The 20,697-nt window shown below is 43.6% G+C and overlaps 1 protein-coding gene across 5 annotated transcripts in view; it reads right to left on the bottom strand.

Annotated features, from left to right (window-relative positions):
• UAP1 (UDP-N-acetylglucosamine pyrophosphorylase 1) overlaps window positions 1-20,697 on the bottom strand; it is a 35,519-nt gene that overhangs the window by 1,189 nt on the left and 13,633 nt on the right. For 2 of the 5 annotated variants that reach the window (XM_045982883.1, XM_045982880.1), the window contains exons 3-10: window positions 17,611-17,815; window positions 15,177-15,352; window positions 13,615-13,787; window positions 7,808-8,001; window positions 6,574-6,714; window positions 5,381-5,569; window positions 4,308-4,358; window positions 495-561 (exon numbers count right to left, since the gene is read on the bottom strand). In XM_045982883.1, coding sequence (XP_045838839.1) covers window positions 495-561; window positions 4,308-4,358; window positions 5,381-5,569; window positions 6,574-6,714; window positions 7,808-8,001; window positions 13,615-13,787; window positions 15,177-15,352; window positions 17,611-17,815 — 1,196 coding nt within the window. The remainder of the gene's footprint in view (window positions 1-494; window positions 562-4,307; window positions 4,359-5,380; window positions 5,570-6,573; window positions 6,715-7,807; window positions 8,002-13,614; window positions 13,788-15,176; window positions 15,353-17,610; window positions 17,816-20,697) is intronic. The other 3 variants (XM_045982884.1, XM_045982882.1, XM_045982881.1) reach the window with 2 other exon arrangements.

Raw genomic sequence — 20,697 nt, 5'->3', positions numbered from 1 at the left:
AAGGGCACAGCACAGAGAATATGTGCAGTCAGTAACACTGTAATAGCGTTGTACGGTGACAGATGGTAGCTACGCTCGTGGTTAGCACAGAATGTGTAGACTTGGTGAGTCACTATGTTGTGCACCTGAAATTAACATTGTGGGTCAACTGTATTGCAGTTAAAAAAAAAAAAAAAAAAAGAGGTGGCTGATTTATGTAAAACACAAGGCTGATTTTTTTCTTTTTTTGAAAGACCATTGCATTTTGATGTGTCAGTGAAATGGATTAAATTACGAAACACTCTATTCGTGGCAACTAACCCACTTGTGGGACAGATGCAAAGCCATAACAGGAATTCTCAAAGAGAAAAATTCAGAACAAATGAACTTCTTTGCTCATTCCCAGGATGAACACAGGGCAGAGGACTGGGAAATGGGCAACTCTACTTAAATATGAAACAGTCTCCAGATCCTATCATTAAAAAAAAAGAGGGAAAAAAGCAAATCAAACTTACCTCTCCAGCATAGGAGATGAGTGGGGAGATTTCACACTGAATTGGTACATCATTGGCATCCTTCAAGCTAAGAAAAAAACAAGCATGTTAAAGGTTTTGCTTCTCACGTTATTGCCAGAATGAAAGTACAGACCATCACCTTCCTCTGAGAAGCTTGCAGATAATCAAATTCTCCCAGTTAGACAAACAGAATAGCCTCTATCCTGATGGTCACCAAATTCCCTGCGGATTAAGTAAACGTGAATTTGTCATGGTCCAGATGGCACTACTTGGGGCAAGCGCCAATAATTACTAGTAGGTCTTCAAAGCACTTCACCTATATTGATACACTTATCTGCTAATGCGCATCTCATTTTTTATCATTTCCAACATTTAATGTGATAAGGGATGGACTATTTACGGAATATAAACTACAGTTCAGGCCCACTGCTAGGTACTGTGAATCCTTCCTATTTCCCGTCAATCCTAGCCGCAACCTTGAGCGTAAGTACTGCTATGGACAAATGTTCTAAAGCTGCACTGGCCAAAATACACTGGCCACTAGCCACGTGTGGTTACTTAAACTTAAATTAATTGGGAATTTTAAAATGAACAAAAATTTTAAGATTCAGTTCCTCAGTCATTAAAACCACATTTCAAGTGCTCAGCGACTGCCAAATCAGACAGCATAACCGTAGATTACTTCCTTCCCCACAGGAAGTTCTACTGACAGTCCTGTTCTAAAGGTCAGTTATCTCCCGATACATATTTTCTATACATCCCACACCTCCTAGATTAGCTGAGCTGATTTATTCAAGGTTTCAAAGTGCTTCTCTGCTACTTTCACCAAAGTCTCTTTTCAAAGAGCTAAGACAGAATGCTACCCAAGCAAAGGCAAGGCCAAAGTCACCATCTGCTCTCTCCAGGCCACATTCTAACATACATGGCCAGTCAATCCTGAGTTTCTAAAAGTCTCTAAGTTTTTAATACAAAAGTCAATAAATAATATTTTTAATATGCATAAAGGCACTAGACCTCTAGCCTTTTTCCACCGGTAGGATACAGAGCACACAAAAGTTAGTCTCAGGGAGCTTGGGTGGCTTAGTCAGTTGAGTGCCCAACTCTTGATTTCAGCTCAGATCATGATGTTGGGGTCGTGGGACAGAGCCCCGAATTGGGCTCCATGCTGGCTGGACGTTGAATCCCGCTTAAGAGTCTCCATCTCCCTCTGCCCCTCCCCTCCTGCTCCGCCCTCTCTCTTAAAACAAACAAACAATCAATTAGTCTCTTACAGCCTCAACCCATTGCTCTCCTTTGTTTTTACCAAATATGTATCTGAGGCTTTGGTGCAGTCAATAAAATCACAGGGCTTCTGAGTTTAAAGATGCCCAAACTTCCTCTGAACAGAACTAGGTACTTTGAATTCAAGGTGCTCTATATCCTACTCCCACTTACTTATCCCACTACTTTCCACTCAAAACAGACCAGCTGGCCACACTTTGGATTATTCCAAGTCACTTGCAACTATGGTCAAAGGAGACTATCCAAATTACAGCCATCCTCCAAGATCTGGCACAAGGCCCCTTCTTCCCTTCACTGTTGTATTTTGTAGTGACTGCTCTCATTTACTTCATTAAAAAAAAAAAACAAAACTGAATAGATATCTGCCAAGTCACTGCCCCCTGAATCATAATAAATTGTTATTTATACCATACACTAACACATAAACAGATACTGCCTGATGTTACTTGGCTTTCATGCATCTAGACCTCCCAGCAGGCTGTCAGAAAGGACTCCTTTCTCTTGTGTAAGCTACTCCAGCACCCAGACACCAGCAGCACGAGCAGGTCCGTGCGCAGGCCTACCAACGTCTGTTGGCTGAATGAATAAATGGACTATGGGGGGTAGACAGGTAACAGACTAACCTGAAGAAGAGACAAATTAAAGATGTGCCACACATCTACACAGCTATGTGTCAGATTCTAAAAGAGCTCAAGAAATCTGGTCCAGACTCTCTGGGGCAGCTTGGACTCATATTAAACCAAATGGGAAAAATAAGGACCCAGTCCACTGGTAAGATCTAGACAGTCCAGTCGCACCAGAATCCCTGACAGACCTGCTGTGCCAGGACCAGAAGGTGGTTCTGAACCCAAGGAACACAAGGCTGACCTAAAATATAACTTCTCTTCAAGTGCCACAAAGATACTGCAAGAAACTAAGAAAGTCACTCTTAATAAACAAAGTTGGATGCCCAGAAGGAAGACAGAAGCTACTGTCATCAAATGCAAAATCTCAGAAGATACGCAATTTAAACCAATAACATATTATCCCCCAATTCTTCAGCCAAGCGGACTTTCAGTAACTAACTGGTCCATAAGTGCTGAGATAAAAAATAAAAATAATGTCACTTGGTCAAAACTCAGCATCCTTGCTTCCGCTCTTTGAGAATCATCTCCCAGCTGTTTTTCCCCCTCTTATGCAAAGTACTTCATTGTCATCTCTCATTTTTCAATAATCTTTTTTTACTTCCGAGGGCATCACTTAGAGATAGAAACTGTTGCTGCTGAAATTAAGTCTGTGATCTCATTTGGGGCCAAACTTTGATTTGTTTAATTAGTCTACAGATGGCTATAATAAAGTGAATGAGGGGGACCGAGAGGTACGGACTAAATAAGAGAAGCGAAACAAGAACGTCTGAAACACTTTGTGTCTTGCCTGAGACAGCCGGATGTTGATTTCAGTTGCGTAATTAAGAAACTATTTCACTTTTGACGTTAAAAGCATGGTTTAGTGAGAAGGAAATTTGGGGTCAAAAATCCATTTCTCAAATTCTAAAAGCAACTTGCCTCCATATATTAAAAATGATGGAAGGGGCAGAAAATAACAAAGCAGTGTGCATCTAGTTCTCATGGCACGAAGGCCCACAGTCACCTCCGGCTCCTCTAAGAAACTCCCGCATCTCTAAGTCCACTTCCTTGTCTGTAAGACAGGGCCACACCAGGGAAACATTGCTACCCACAAGCTTCTTTCTCCATGGGGCAAAAGTGGGTGGCACAGGCCGGGGGGAAACCACAGCCCTGCTACTTCACTTCTAAGATAACTCCCATCTCCAGATCCTTTGCCCTGTACACATTTCCCGAATTATCTTCAAAACTTAAAATTCAAACTAAACTAGTGACTTTTCAAAATGCAGCAAGAACATCAAGCTGTCTCTCTAGCTGTAAGGATAATGGTTTTTCCAAACTCCGAGGTGAGACAAGACACGGTGCTCCTTCCAGCTCAAAATTATCTGCCACTCAGACAACAAAAGCTTCCTTCTTTGGGAGCAGGATAATGACGGACTAAAATTAACACCAAGAGGGAGCTGTTAGGATGAGAAAACATTAAGAGAACCGTTTCCTCCGTATCAGGAGCCATCAGACATGTCAGAGGCAGTCAGCCTTTCTACTGTGAGCATATATCCAACCCAGGACGACGCGGCTTCCGAATGTGATGGTCCTCTAGCTTCTGCTGGGATCCAAACTTGTTCTCCCTGGCCTGTAGGCTGCCTGACACCCTACCTATGGCTCGTCAAGCTGTCCCTGCAGACTCAAACGTCCACGGTCAGGTCTTTAGTAAAGCATGCTCCCCAACTGCAGCATGCACCGAGACTCTGAGTTAGTGTCATCCAGACAGACACCTGCCACCAAGGAAGCACAGTCCGCCCCCACCAAAGCTGCGACCATCCACCACCCCCAGACCACCGAGAGGCAGAGCGCTCAACTATGATGCCAGTTAGTACGGAGGGAAGCGCAGCCCCATCACCATGCACTGCAGGCAGGCTGGGATATTTACTTGAGATTGACATCAGCTGTGATGGTCTCTGACTTTCCATTTGTAGCACTGCTATGTAGGAACAAATAAGCATTAATGGGAATGGAAAACAAATCAAACAATAACAATGAAGTGGAATTGCAAAATATACTTGACCGCAAAGGCATGTATTTATGGTAAATTATAAACTTGGCAAAGGAAATCTGAAGGGTAAAAACAAACTCAGTGGCCAACGATGAAGCACGAGGACATGACATGCTACGGAGCAGGGCTGCTGGGCACACCAAGCCCGGAAGCAGCTCTGTCAGAGGCCGCTCACCGCAGCTCCTTCCAGGAAAACACAGTCCTGGGCCGCTGAGCTCCAAGGCCCAGGTCCCTGACCCAGACCAAGGCATGCTAGCGCCTGTGTGCATGCAGCCTGCCGTTCTACCCTTAAGTATAAATGATAGGCCAGAACGTTTTTGACAGAAGTACATAAACACCAAATGATTTAGAAGGGGGCCATTCTAGGTGCCAACGAAGGTTTTCTCATAAAAGAGAAGACTGAGCTTAAAAATGCTTTATCTCAGATTTAAATAACTAGAAATACCTTCTTTTTTTAAGTTTTAAAAATCCCAAAACATTTCTAAAGTGTGAGTACCCGGAATATAAGTGCCATTCCCCTCCCTTGCCAGCATCTCCCTCGACAACCAGGAAAGCACCACGGAAAGAAGGACGAGGGGCCCGTGTCTCCTTCGCAGCCTGGGGACAGCGGGTCTGCGGCAGGAGTGGGGGATCCGCACACCCAACAGAGTGGCGGCGCCTGGGAGAGTGTGCTCCTGATGGCCTTTACCGCACGGCACACCAGCAGGATTCCCTCCTGACCACTCCTCAGTGAGACTCGTCCACGGCGTGGTGGACGTGTGTCCAAAACAAAGGATTCCTCTTTAAGAGGAAGGAAAGCGATCGTTCTCTTTGTAATGGACCAGGCGGCCGGAATATCACACGAGGACTGCCCACATCAGTACTATGCTTTTTAAAAGAGATCTAGGAATAGGTCAGAGAGAGAGGAGAAAGGTCCGAGAAGAAAAGGCCAGGAAGTGACACCGACTTACCGGGGAATGGCTGGGAGGCGAGAGCCATTTTCATCGATGAAGTGGCCGCCTGCGTTGAGCACCCAGCAGTGATGAAGGGACAGCAAAGCATGCCTTGCCGTGGTAGGATTGTCCTTCCCATTCTGACTGTCTGCATTCTTGAGTGGGGAAAACTCATCTTCTCGCAGCACTTCATACACCACAAACTTCCTAGAGTGGAACCACACAAGAGACCGCTCTAGTAGGAGGGAAAACTGTAAGCACGGGGGCTCTGACCCCTCTACGGGGCTAAGCCCCTGGTCCCTAGTCACAGGCGCACTCTCAGATGAATGCTGGAATAATGCTTGTCCCTGCACTAAGTGAAGCTGGAATTCCCTTCTCCAATGCAAAATGAAAAATTATTTTCATCCCAAACTATAAAACACTTCCTCTTGGGGCACCTGGGTGGCTCAGTGGGTTAAAGCCTCTGCCTTCAGCTCAGGTCATGATCTCAGGGTCCTGGGATCGAGCCCCACCTCGGGCTCTCTGCTCAGCAGGGAGCCTGTTTCCCTTCCTCTCTCTCTGCCTGCCTCTTTGCCTACTGGTGATCTCTGTCTGTCAAATAAATAAATAAAATCTTTAAAAAAAAAAAAAACACTTCCTCTTAAGTCAGAAAGGTCAGAAATCTTCATGCCAATTACATTAGAATCTGTTCTGGGGGGCGGGGTAAAAAAGAATGATTGAGAAATGCATATGGCAAGATTAATGTTACACAGCTCATCTGTCTTGTGCCTTTGCATACTGGCCAAACTCTGAGACACATACCGCAACACCAAACGCGATCTTTGACAGAGAGTCTAAAACCACGTTCCCTGAAACATTTACACACAGGTCAGGGAGGCATCCTACATACAAATTGGGCCAATTCTCTAGCTCAACCTTTTTAGTCTCTTAGCCAAAAGCAGTGACAATTTTAACAAAATTTCAGTTTTGCAGGACTCAGAAAATGGACTAACTGACCTAAAGAAAACTTTCTCACAGGGAACTCACACCACACTCCTGGGCTGGTGGTTTCATACTAGAGAATGATGAGTCTAGACAGGACACTCACAATCAGAACGCCATACCTGACTGTATGTGACCCAGGGTCTCCTAAAACAGTGTCCTGCCGAACAGAGTGAAAAGCAACATCTCAAGACCTATCTCTAACCTTACGGGTGCTACTCGGAACATACTTTGCAAACTGGAAGATGTCAAAGACAAATTTTTCCATCTTTATTCCGTTTGGCTTGTCTGGCTTAATTAACTGCCCCTGGGAATCCACATATGGAATCTTCTTTTGAGCCACATGGTGCTGCAACTGAGGTTCATAAATACTAAGCAGGAAAAAAAAAAAAAGAGACATAATCACTTTCCAAAGTTAAAATGCCAGAAAATCTGATAACCACACCCAGGAACAAACGCATCGACAACCAGTACTAAGATTTTCAAAGCGAAGTGCATCTGTTAAGTGTCGGTTCATATTTAAACATCAGATGAACAGATTTCCCAATTCGCCTCCTTATATTTTTTTAAAAACTCCTATCATGATCTCCACATTAAAGAATATACATCACACAGCTCACACCAATGTCTTTCCCATAATTCCCGTCTTCCAGAAAATGTTCTCTTTGCCCCAACTTTCCCAACTGAGAGCCCCTGAAGTGTGGAATGGAAAGGTAAGTATTAATAAGTTTCTATGGACGCATTAATAGCATGGCTACAGACAGCACAGTGGAAGGGAAATATTCCAGAACCGGAGTCAATATTCTAAAGTCAGGCTAAGTAACTTTTTTTGAAAGGAGACCGTCATCGTGAATGTCTAAAAGCTATCAAACGAAGACACAGATAGAATGCCCTTCATTGAACAGACTGCCAGAATAAAGTAGCTCTTATTTTGTTCTTTTATCCTGCCATGGTAATTTCCATCCAGGGCTCAACTTCTTTCTTCCTGACCCTCAAATGCACTAGTTCCTAAATGCTAGTCTGGGAACCGGCTAAAACTGTGTGGGCAGCTTCTCAAGAATACCAACGCATCTACCACCAGAAATTCTGACCCAGTAGATGTAGGGCAGATATTAACATTTTTTTTAAAGCTTCCCATTGTGGGAGACAGACCGTACTTCATCTCTTACTCTTCGCTTTACCAGAACCTAACACAGTCGGAGGGAGAAGAGGAAGTAAACGGAGAAGTGCTCTGGACGGCAGGCAGAGCACTGAAGGACAGAGTCCTCCAAATCTACCCCCGTAATGCATCCTCCCAAGAAACAACTACAACATGAGAAAAATTTCCATTTGGTAAAGGTAATCTTCAGGGGAGAAGATGAATTCTGTAGAATCTGGACTTGGGGTGCCTTACTACTTCCCAAGTGACTCAGTTCCTGATTACCAGTACAAGAAAAATTTTAACAGCCCCCGTCTGGCGCATACTTGACAACATCTCTCAGAAACGGCACGGTGAAGAAATGGTTGGCGATGTTCCCCGCGTTGAAGAGCAGGCGTCCGTCCGAGCCTCGTCTCTGAGCCGTCGCCAGGGAGATCTCACTGTATTCCACCACCTGGTAGACGCCGTCCACTCGACAAACCACTCCCACCGGCTCCGTCGGGTTCGTTTTCTCCACCACCTGCCCAAAGAAAGACAGCAGCAGCAGAAGAAACAGAGTCAGATGCTACACTGGACACATGCCGTCCAGTGTTTTGCTTGTTTTTTGCAGTTTTGCTTATACTGTCTTCAAGCAAAGGAATCTTTAAGTGTGACAACGACCTGTCCATCTTTATATTTTCTGGCAGACTACTGTCCAAATGGAAACGAAGTTAATTACCTCCTTCCTATCACCTCATGAAACTGTGGAACAGAAATTCCATCCTATACACAGAGCCCAGAGGAAATCACACTGGACTGGGAATAATTAAATGAGGAGTCTACCTCCCCACAAACATGCTTTATTTTAATTAGTTTATCCTTAACTACACTAAACTGTTTTCAGAATAAATGAAGTTTCTCGGAGAAACACGACAAAAAGTATGGCATCTTGCCTCTCATTTGGTACTGTCCAAATCATTTCATATGAAAACAGAGGTTTATTGTTTTTGTTTTCATTTTCATTCACGAATACAGCATGTTCCTTGCTTTTCAGAGACCTGGCCAAGAGGTAGGGGGCATGAGAGCAGGCAAGTCACTGGGGTCTGGCTCCAACTTCAGTCAGAGAAGCCCGTACAATATTTATCTGTTTTGCATGCTAGACTTTGAAGGAAGAGATTCTATGCTTTAAAAAAAAAAAAAAAAAAAGTCTGAAAACCTGTGATTTGATAATCTATCAATGGCTCTAGGCTGGTGGGGGCGGCTGAGAGAAAGGTGTGTATCAAGATCACAGGGAAAAACAGGGGTGCCTGGGTGGCTCAGTGGGTTAAGCGACTGACTTTTGATTTCGGTTCAGGTCATGAGCTCATGGGTCATGAGATCGAGCCCACCAGCCTCCATATTCAGTGTGGAGTATGCTTGAGATTCTCTGCTTCTCCCTGACTCATGTTCTCCCTCTATCTCCCCTAAAATAAAGAGACGTTTAAAGAAGATATCACAGGGAAATACAGAGTATGTAATTTTAAAAGAACCCTCACACGTGATTCTGATACCTCACCACCCTAATCCAACACAGCACTGACCTAAATTAAGCGTTTAGAAGAAAATCACCGAACAACTGTGTGTGATACACTAATATAAAATCAAGATTCGGATGAGACGAGTATCCAACGGAACAAACAATACCGAGTATTTAAAGATACTGCTTTGTTCGCCCTGTTCAGTGAGCAACTCAGCACGCTTCGGAGTAATCTGAAAACTCGGTCCTTAATTGAAAAGATCCTAAGAAATTACATCAATAAAGCTAAAACTTTTCTTCAGCAACTGATTTTTTTTTTTTAAGATTTATTTATTTCACAGATAGAGATCACAAGTAGGCAGAGAGGCAGGCAGAGAGAGAGAGGAGGAAGCAGGCTCCCAGCCAAGCAGAGAGCCCTATGCGGGGCTCGATCCCAGGACCCTGGGATCATGACCTGAGCTGAAGGCAGCGGCTCTAACCCGCTGAGCCACCCAGGCGCCCCCAGCAACTGATTTCTTATATACAGCCAGCAGCGGTCTCCTCCAGACAACCGAAGCCACTACTGCCCACGTCACAGACCCAGCAGTCAGAGCTACGGGCCCCGAGTCTAGCTCAGTGAGGCAGGGCTCCTGGGTACGCAAGGCTGCTGTGTGCTTTCACTGTCTGCCAGCCTGAAAGGAGCACAGTATTCCACAAAAAGAAACTTTCTACCAAAGAAGTGAATTACGTTGGGGGGAACATAGAACCAAATGATTTAAATCTATCACAGGCCTGTTTGCACCTACCGACTCCTCACCACCTCTCACTTCATACTCCTCAGTGGGGCTCTCACTAGACAGGGAAACTGGAAGATTCTTCTCATTCCCACTTAAACACACACACACACGGTTTATTTTCCAGTCACCTCCATAGGCCCCTACTCCTGACCAGCCACAGGAAACAAAACTAAGCATACTCACACTTTCCACGGCCCAAGTGTTAATCTGTCAGTGAAAGAGTTCCTTCTTTGTGTGTGTTTTCTTTGGGGGGGGGGGTGGGGAGGAGGGAGGCAGAGGAAGAGAGAGAGACTCCCAAGCAGGCTCCATACCCAGCACAAAGCCCAATGCAGGGCTCCATCTCAGGACCCCGAGATCACGACCTGAGCCAATAGCAAGACTCAGAGGCTTAACCAACTGAGCCACCAGGAGCCCCTGAAAGATTTACTTCTATGGCAACTAGGAGCCTCCAAATACTTTAAGTCTCGATTACAAAAGAAAGCGTTTGTGAACTGTGTAAACCAGAAGTCAAGTTTATATGGCATGTTAGACAGTATAAAATTTAAAAGTTTGCTTGATTTTCTCCAGCTTCAATCCCGAAAAGCTCAGTTCAAAGTAACACTCTAATGTCGTAGTTACTGTAACTGCCTTACAAAGTGACCTTTAATTAACAGTGATCCCTACCCTTTTAGCTTGGTAGTTCTGTAAACCACTGCAGTCTCCGTCTTTTCTCAAGCCTCTCACTCCATAAAAAATATTTAATTCCTTAGCTCACAAAGACCAGAGCCTTTTAAAGAAATAAGACAAATTATTCTACTACCATACTATGAATAACTCCCTAACTTCAGTGTTCTTAAAACTATGTTTTGATATCTTGATTCTGCAATTAAAATTAAAAGCGTGGGAGGACAGATCACATAAATGGTTTCTAACATTTCTGAAAGTTTTTAACACATACCATTCGTGTCATATTTGGGTTCCATCTGACTATGTAGTCACTCACTGAGTGACTCCTACATTATGTGCCAGACACAGAGCTGAGCAGGAAGCCTGAGGCTCCTGGAGAACCAGTAGGTGGTGGAGAAGAGTGACTGGTCACACCCTGGTCTCCGCGTGACCAGTAAACTCACAGAGGTTAGCACACGAAAGTTTTTTAAGCTGTCAGCAAAAACCTAATCAATCTAAAGAGCTTAGTTTTATAATGGGATAGGAAACTAAAGCTAGGAGTTGAGAAACATGAATTCTAATCCTGCTTCTGTCAATGTGATGAAGGACCTTGAGCCTGGAACTCACTCAGAACCAGAACTCAGGGCGCTTGGTTCTGAAATCGTAGGGTTTGACCACATGGGTGCTGAGGTTCCTTCCTGGTTCATCGCTCTGATCAACTAGTACTTAAATGGACCTGAAGCTCAGAGCAGTAAAATTTAAGTTTCTGTTTTAGGATGAAGAGTGACACCAAGCGGAGCAGAGTCAGAAATACAGTCTAGTTTTTTTCTTAAAGCTTAGTAGCTACTTACAATGCACTATTTTTCTATTACAATTTAATAGCTATTTATAGTATAGAGTATTAGAGCAGAGAGGTCTTTTAAAGATTTTTATTTATTTATTTGACAGACAGAGATCACAAGTAGGGAGAGAGGCAGGCAGAGAGAGAGAGAGAGGAGGAAGCAGGCTCCCTGCCAAGCAGAGAGCTCGATGCGGGGCTCGATCCCCGGACCCTGGGATCATGACCTGAGCGAAAGGGAGAGGCTTTAACCCACTGAGCCACCCAGGCGCCCCAAGCAGAGAGGTCTTAAATAACCAAACCAACTTTTTATTTTCTGAGTCCAGGAGAGTATTATGAGGTCCACCAGCTTAATCTCACAAAACCTGCAGTGGTAAATTTAAAACTCCAGCTTCTGTGACTTTGCCACAGATTTCGGATTAATTTTAAGAGAAATGACATCTTTATAACAGAAAATCTCCAACCAAGGCTATGGTATGTCTTTTATGGCAGTTCACCTTTTTAAACCCAAATATTTCAAATTTATATCTAGGCTAATTTGTTTTTGTAAGAAACCTGTATATGGTTTTTGTTGTTGGCAGAAAGGTCCTCCTTTCATGTCAATATTGTATAATTATTCTCACTTTTCTTCTAACGTCTTTTTTTTAAAAAAAAACTTATTTATTTGACAACGGAGAAAGAGATCACAAGTTGGCCGAGAGACAGGCGCGGGGCGGGACGGCGGCGAAGCACGCTCCCAGCTGAGCACAGAGCTCAATGCGGGGCTCGATCCCAGGACCCTGAGATCATGACCTGAGCCGAAGGCAGAACCTTAACCCACTGGGCCACCCAGGCACCCCTCTTCTAACATCTTTATGGGTTTTTTATTTAACTTTGTAATCCATTTGAAACTGATTTTGGTATGAGCTTTGAAGGAGACAGTTTATTTTTCACCAGGTATCTCATTCATTTCCCCACCGATTTGAAATGCCTTGTTTTTCTATACTGTATTCTTTATGTATACATGGACTTACTTCTGACTGATCTATTCTGTTCCACTAATTTGTCATTCTCTCCTGGTTTCTGTACTATACTCTTAATTATCTTTTATTTACAACCCAGTTTAGTATCTGGTAGACCGTCTCCAATGCTCTTTCTGCCGTATCACCTTTTCTTGGCATTTTCCTGGCCACCTTTACATGTTTTGTCTAAACTTTACAATCATTTTGTTAATGTCCCCAAAACAGTCTCATTGGAGCTTTGACCAAAACTGTGTTTACTTTAATTTGGTAAAAACTGATAGTTTTACAGATTTCCAGAAAAGCAGTATTTCTATTAATAATTTTAAATCTTCCGAAGTGTTTTTATGTTCTCTTTTACTCCTAGATACACGTTTCATTAGCTACCATACAGGCAAGTCTCCTACATCATCATCAATGCAACTAAAAAAATACTGAGAAGGATACCTCCCTCCATCTTCCTGTCAGTATATTTGTGGTCGAACAATTACCAATCTCCTTTACCGCCCTGCCCTTAACTGCACATTTCCATCTTAATCGTAAGACTAGCATGAAGTCGCTTGTCAAACGCCTTGCTGAAGTCTCGATCTGCTGTTCCCTCCATATTTCTCTTACCTCCTACTCAGGCAACTCTGTCATAGGAAGAAAGTGGCTAATCTGATCAAATACAACTTGATATTAACGAACCCACCCCAGGCCTAGTGACAATCATTCACTTTCCCAGGGACTTACAAATCATCCACACATATTTTTCTTTAAGATTTTACTTGAGACAGAGAGCGAGTGACAGAGCAGGGGTGCACATGTGTACATGAAATGGGGGCGAGGGAGAGAGAGACTATCAGGCAAGCCTCACGCTGAGCGCAGAGCCGGACATCCTGAGACAGTGACCTGAGCAGAAATCAAGAATCAGACACTCACGACACCTGGGTGGCTCAGTGGGTTAAAGCCTCTGCCTTCGGCTGGGGTCATGATCCCAGGGTCCTGGGATCGAGCCCCGCATCGGGCTCTCTGCTCAGCAGGGAGCCTGCTTCCTCCTCTCTCTCTGCCTGCCTCTCTGCCTACTTGTGATCTCTGTCTGTCAAATAAATAACATCTTAAAAAAAAAAAGAAAAGAAAAGAATCGGACACTCAACCCACGGAGCCACCCAAGCTTCCCATCTGCACATATTTTTAAACTCTAACTTGTAATGGACAAGCATACATTATTTCTAGAATCAAACGCTGCCAATTTAAGAGAAAGAGTAGGTAGGTTTAGTTACTTGAGAGAGATAAATGGTTCTAACACATTCAAATCAGCCGGACGATGCCAGTTGGAGTCCCGAACAAACGAGCTGACAGAGCAAGCTGCCGACCTCACTACAGATGAGAAAGGCATTACCTTCGCACCACAGTCTGCTCCTTTCTGAATGCAAAAGCCAATGAAGCGTGGGTCTGCCACTTTTACTAGGATGTTGTCAACACAATAGACGTGAATGCTCCAAATGCCTCTCTGCTCCATGTCCTCCACAATGTTCTGGGCCGCAAGAGCCCGATAAAGACCACCATTCCCATCTGGGAAATGAAACAGCCCGTTAGAAGTACACCAAAACCCATTACGAAGGTAACCCAAAACTGGTTTACCAGGGTTCATGTTTCCAAAGTGGGGTGAAGATCTCTGAGAAGCAGTTTTTCATCACAGGGCCAAGAAAAGTAAATACCCAGAAGGAAGAATTCGCGTGTCAAAAAAATTACACTATGTGACTTTCAAAGTAATTTAGTGTTAAGTATCGAGAGAATAACATTATTAATTAATGTAGGACCAGGAAACCCAAAGACCGTATTTTTCTTCTTAACTCAGGCTTTTTAACACTTTAGCCCATAATACATTATAAAATATAAAGTTTGCTCTCAAGCAATGATTATTTCATAAAATTTCAAGTTTTATTAATATTTATGTGATTCAAGTTAGCTCTGCTATTTGCCGCTCCAGCACAGACAATTTCACTCATCTCAAGAGTAAAAAATACATGAGCATTTTATACCAAATAACGTGTTAGGAAACCAGATTAGTATCAGGTCAGATTTAACATAAATACAGGCCAAAGCCTCTTCTTTTCCATCTATTTATAGCGCTGCCTTAACGTACTTCATCTGCCAACACCCTCAGCCACGGCTTAAAAAAATTGGGCAACTTCATAAAAATAGAGCTGAAAACAGCAAAGTCTTCCATTAATGAGAAAGAATTGAGTAGAAAAAAGGGCTTAAAATGAAATAAAACCCGCATCTGGAGGCTACCACGTTAACACTCATTTATTCCCTGTCAGCCTTTCCTCTACATACTCACACAGATAAGAATCTGTCGACACGTTTATCTTCAGAGTTGGGATCACACTCAGGGTTGCTGCGCGTGGCCACACAGCGTGCACCACCTGAGGGCAGGGGTGCCCTTAACACACCACAACGTGCGTGCACCTCCCACAACCGTCCAGGGCGGTGGCCCTCACCACGCCAGACACACAGCTTCACGCCTCCCATTCGCTCACTTAGCTACTGACACTACTTCTCCTTGTCATTTAGTATCTCCAATCAATTGTTTTGTTACAGTTTGAGAATACTACAGATAAACTGTAATTTACCTCTTGTTTATTAAATAGCAAATGGCTTCTGATCTTTCACTGCAAGAAGTAATGCAGCCATGAACACCGCGGATATAAAACACAGGGTAAGAGAATGAACACTCCGCGGGCCGCCCAGGTCGTTCTCAAGGGCAGGCATCCACAAAAAATACCAAAGTGTATCCATTCCGCCCATGGGCATATGCTTTGTTTTTAAGTCATTGCCAAATTGCAATAAAATCTGAAATATTAATTTTGTAACACCCAAATCACCACATCAGAAAGAAAATCCAAATGGAACGTCACCTCCATTTCTAGTCATCCCTAAATAAGCATGGTTACAAACCTGGAGCCATAGAAACCTTGTTCTTCTCTTCCAAAATAATTTTCCCCTCAAAACTCATAGCAGGCAGCATTCCCTGCTGAAAAAAGATGACATTCTCTTTTTTTAAACCAAAGTACTTGTGCTTTGTGAAGAATTCCTTTGTAGATTCCATCGTTCGGCCGCTGGTCATTATGTACCTTGCAAGAGAAAAGTAGATTCTAAGCAACAGTGCTCTGGGAATTAGGGAAAAATTCAAACTTGTCTATTTCTAAGTGAAAAAAAAAAAGATCACTGAGCACGCTGCCTCTCTGTTCTGACGTCCTTCATCCTCTTCCTGGATAAGGTAGCATTAGTTGTTACCCAAGTGCCTTCCAGCCAGTAACATCATCAATCCTACATATAAAATAAATCTATGTAACAATATTAAACATACCTCCTGCAACAGAGAGCCCAAATAAAATGTTAAACAACATTTTAGAACTCTGTGAAAACTGTACTCTGAATTTAAAACTCCCATTATAAATAGGGACAAAAGGGTAGACATAAAATATTCTAATCATCTCTCATGGTTCTTTCCACTAAAGTTTTGAAATGTAATCTGGGCTCTGCTCACCCTCCATTTAAAATCTTTTTTTTTTTTTTTTTAAGATTTTATTTATTTATTTGACAGAGAAAGAGATCACAAGTAGGCAGAGAGGCAGGCAGAGAGAGGAGGAAGCAAGCTCCCTGCAGAGCAGAGAGCCCGATGCGGGGCTCGATCCCAGGACCCTGAGATCATGACCCGAGCCGAAGGCAGCGGCTTAATCCACTGAGCCACCCAGGCGCCCCTCCATTTAAAATCTTAAAAGTGTAATTATATTATCTGATCTCACAAAAATCCAAACCATGCTAGTGTGGCAAAGGAGTCAAAAACTCTATCTAAAAACCACAGTTAGTGACTGCAGTAGCCCCTGCCCTTACTAGAATTTAAGCCACATGTAAGTAGGGACTTTTGTCTGTTCTGGTTGCTGATACAGGCCCAGTACCCAGGAGCAGGCATTCGTGTATGTTGAATGAATAAATAAAGAAAATGGTATAATTTCCCACCATACTAGATATCTGTTTAACAAGTTATCCTGGGGATTTTGAGCTTTGAGTACAAAGAGGGGGCTGGACTGCTCTTCATAAGCAGAGCATAGAGATTCCAAGTCGTGAGGGAAAAAGAGAAGAAAAGTCAACATGATAGTCGGAGCCAGGGCTGTAAGGAGAATATATTGGCTGCTTATAGCACAGATGTCCCTCAAACATCCCCAAAGGAATCAAGATGAAAAAAATGGTTTCCTATCCGCCAATACTCATGTTGAGAAAAGCTAGCAAAGCTGGGAAATTTACAAAAAGCCTATTTTTAAAGGCATCAGAGAGCTATAGAAGCAACATGGATTGGAACTAAAATTCAAGACAGTGGGAATCTTTCAAAGAGGAGCTAAGGAAATGCAGCTGCCTTTTCCTGGGGGTATAGTGGTAGGGACTCTGGGCTTGGACCAGGCAGAAGGACAGAGAAACCAGCAGAGCTTTTGTGGGTCACATGGGACTAAAATAACAAGATTAGGGACTTGAGGGATCTCAAACACAGCTGGTTTCCCCCTCAAAACATAATTTCCAAAGCTGCTCTGGGAAAGAGATTTAAGAGCTAAATCAAAAACTTTTAAAAAACAAAGCAGAATTTCCCATAATCTCTTGGTGCTCAGGATACCAACACTTGCCACAGAAGGCTCTGAGAACACAGCATTCTACTAGAGCCTGGGGATCCCAGTGCGGCTCACAGCAGAGAATCAGTGGGGCTTTGAGCTGTTGTGCATGGAAGGGTAGGGTGTGGGGTAGAGCTCGATAACCTGGTATTTAAGAACAGGAGTTTCTAGACTGTGAGAACTCCCTTACTGCCCAGAGTAGACTAAAAATAGACTTGTAGCACCTTGCCATGAAATTTCAGATGCCAATGATAAGAAGAGACATTAGATGCTTGGGGGGGGGGTGGGGCGCAGGGAGAGAAAGGAAGAAAGGGAAAGAGGGAGAGAGAGAGACAGACTGGGAATCAGAATAGCAATGGACCACTCAACAAGAGAACGATGCCTTCAAATTTGAAAGGAAAACTGACTTTCAATCAGAAATTTATAAATAGACAAACTACCAATCAATATAAAGTTTCTACACTGAGAGACCCCAATGAGTCCCCAGACGTACTCAGGGAGGGATGTAAAAAGCCTGAGCTGAATATACATTGTGCAATGAGACTATTCTGGTCATTTATCTAGCTATAATACAAATTATTTTAACATATATAGTAAATTACAGCTCCTGGAAAAATCATTAGTAACAGGAAGCATGTCTGCTTAGGAATAAAGTACACATGCATTTTGAATATTATAGACCGGAGTTATTAAGTTCAGACACTCTCCCACAACGAAGCAGGTCTTACCATGGAATGATGCATTTGTTGCCGTGATATTTTTCAGCTAACTGTTGAAGCTTCAGGATACGCTCTGCCTGAATCTGAAAAAGCGTCTTACGAGATGGCAAACCAACATCATACATCCCCTTGGGATACGCAACACCGAGTCTCGTCCCCTGCCCGCCAGCCAGAAGAAGAACTGCCACTTTGTTCTGAGAAATCTGGAAAAGTCCTAGAAGAGAAAACATCTGTATCACAAAACCTCTGCAATTCAACATCTTAGGATTACACAAACAAAAAGTAGCAATGAGTCCCTCTATCTGCATAAGGCATGAAGAATAAGAAATCCACGTGTAATCACGGATAACTACCTTGTTAGTAAAAACATTTTTACTATTAAAAAATTAAGTTTTATATAACCCAACCAAACACCAAGCCATGAATAATGTGCTTTAATGAATAGTTCTTTTTCTGAAAATGTTAGAAGGAAAGCCAAAAAGATGTTACAAACGTTTTACAGGTGTCTGACTACTTATCAGATGTGATGCCTCAAGAGAAAGACATGATAAAAGACGACACCTGGGCTTCAGGATAAATGATGATAAGCTACTAAATTACCTCCAGCCTGTAAATCCATCAACGACACAAAATTGTCAGTCAACAAGCACGCAAACAGACTAGCTACCATCCAGAGAAGGAAGAGGTGAAACCCTCAGGAAAGCCAGGCAGCACAGGGGTCAAGAAGCCAGGCTCTGAGGTCAGGATACCTGGGGTGCGAAAGCCAACTCAGCTGAAAAGGCTTTGGGGAATCTGCCCGAAAAAGGGCGGGGCAGGAGGAGTCTTTGTGGGGTATGGAAATGCTCTAGAACATTGGGGTGGTAGTTACATGAGTGCATAAATATGGCAAAAAATCATAAAACTAGTGCATTTTATTGTATGTAATTATATGTCAATAGAATGGATTAAAATGCAGGGGTGTTTTGGGTTTGTGGGGGGGTTGCTTGTCTTTTTGCCAAAGGGCCATCCGTCCCAGCTCACAAGGATGTGAAACTGGGTCTTTTTGTTGATTTATTCCCATCGCCGGGAAGCCCATCAGTCATCATCAGTTGAATACTCAGCAATTAGTAAGAACCAAACATAATGCTTGAATCAAAATATTATTTTCTGAATCAAAATAATTCAAGATGGATTTAAGACCCAAACGCAAACAAATAAAACTATAAATATTATTAACAGAGGCTCTCAGTTTGGATTTAAAAAGCAAAAAATGTTGCCACAGACCGTTTGTGAGAACCACCTTATCACGCAGAGCCGGACCAGCCCAGCCTCACAGGGCACAGTAGCTTGTGGGGAGAGGCAATGTGGAAACTGGGTCTCTGGGAAGCTAGAAAAGCTGGAAAATGCCAACAAGATCAGGCGATGGTTACGGGATTTGCTGCTGGTTTCTGAAATCCTCAGACACTATGTGAAGGAAGCTGGCCACTGCCCAGAACTGAACGCTAGCCCAGAGGGGGCAGTGGTGGCCAGTAGCCATTGTTGTTCTTTTTTATATCGTGAGGTAATGGCGGTTTGTCTAATTCACCATCTCTGTGCCTTGTGTTTTGATGCGTTAGGCCTTCCTACAGCTCATGTGCTAGTACATCGAGCGCTTAAAAGAAATACTCTAAACCCATTATAAACTCAGAACCTTCTCCAGTCCGAATTCTACCATCTATCTTCGGGAGTCAGTACAGCCCAAGGACATGATCCAGCAACTATCCAGCTACGACACACTTGATCTTAGCCAAAAGGCCGAGAAGCGATATCCAGCTACGACAAAAAGCACATTAGATATTTCCATAATTTTCACCTTTCATATGAAGCGAAGGTTAGCTAGCTCCCTGACACCTCATTTTCTCTTTCTTCCTGCCTAGGCCAAAACTGTCTTCATGATTTTTCTCCAGAGCATCTCACTGTGCCTTATCCAAGTGTGAAAACAGACCCCAAACTAATACCTTTAAGAGGCAGGTATAATTTCCCCCATGCGAGAGGTTAACGGCCTCAGAGACGCAGGTCCTGCCCAAGGCCACAGCACTAGTGAATGTGAACGAGAGTCAGACACTCGCTCCACGCCCGTGCGCTGTGCACCACATGGCCTCCAGCAGCCTCTTTCACACCCAAACACTGACCAGATCCGCGGGAGCACCAGGGGCTTCAGGGGTACACTTTCCTTTCTATTTCTGTCCCGCCCTTTCTTCTCCTTTCCACGGAATTCGTGAGAGGTCGTGCCACCTCCTTTCTCATCTCCCCCACCTGCCACTCTACAAGGAAGAGCTGCCGGGTACAGTCCACGTTCTCCAAAACGTGCCACACGCTGAAATTTCGCACCGCATTTCAGATCTGCAACCCCCGTCAGCAAGCACCGTAAGCACCAAGCAACAAAGTGACTGGGACGAAACGAGGCATTCTGAAGGCAGCAGGCAGCGACGGAAGATGGTTCTGAAAACTGCTTTACATTTGCTTATTCCCTGAGTTATCACAGAAACTCTGGTTTCTACGGATAAGTTTAATTCTGCTGTCATCGACCCAAAAAGCATAAAACACACGTCCGTAATCCCTTACCTAACCCCATGGATCAGAGTTGTTTCCGAGGGCAGAACTCTTCAAAATTTAGAAAACAAATAGAGTACACACACGTTAAACATTATCTCCAGCAAAGCTGAGACAGTACCCTGCAATCCCATTAAGTGGGATAAAGTTCACCAAGAGCCTCCTGTCGAACATGTCCAAGTTCAGTCTCTGTCTGCACTGCTTCAAAACTGCAGAAAAAGTAAGTCTGGTGTCTGAACCCTCACATACCACAAGTGTTAGAACCGGGAATATTTCTAAACATCTTCCCAAAGAAGTCCCAGATAAATATTCTGGACACAGAGGCCTTTGTCCTCTTTGTACTATTTATTTTCTTCACCCAGCACAGTGTTTTAAGTTGTTTTGCTATGGCTTTTTTCAAGTTTTTATTTATTTATTTATTTGATCAGGGGCCGGGGTGGGGGGGGCCCACCCAAGTAGGTAGAGCAGCAGAGGGAGACGCAGGCTCCCCGCTGAGCAGAGAGCCCAACGTGGGACTCAATCCCA

The sequence above is a fragment of the Meles meles genome, chromosome 17 (genome assembly GCF_922984935.1).
Source record: "Meles meles chromosome 17, mMelMel3.1 paternal haplotype, whole genome shotgun sequence".
Classification (NCBI taxonomy): domain Eukaryota; kingdom Metazoa; phylum Chordata; class Mammalia; order Carnivora; family Mustelidae; genus Meles; species Meles meles.
The sequence above is the reverse complement of the archived record's forward strand: the minus strand, read 5'-3'. Positions and strand labels throughout refer to the sequence as shown.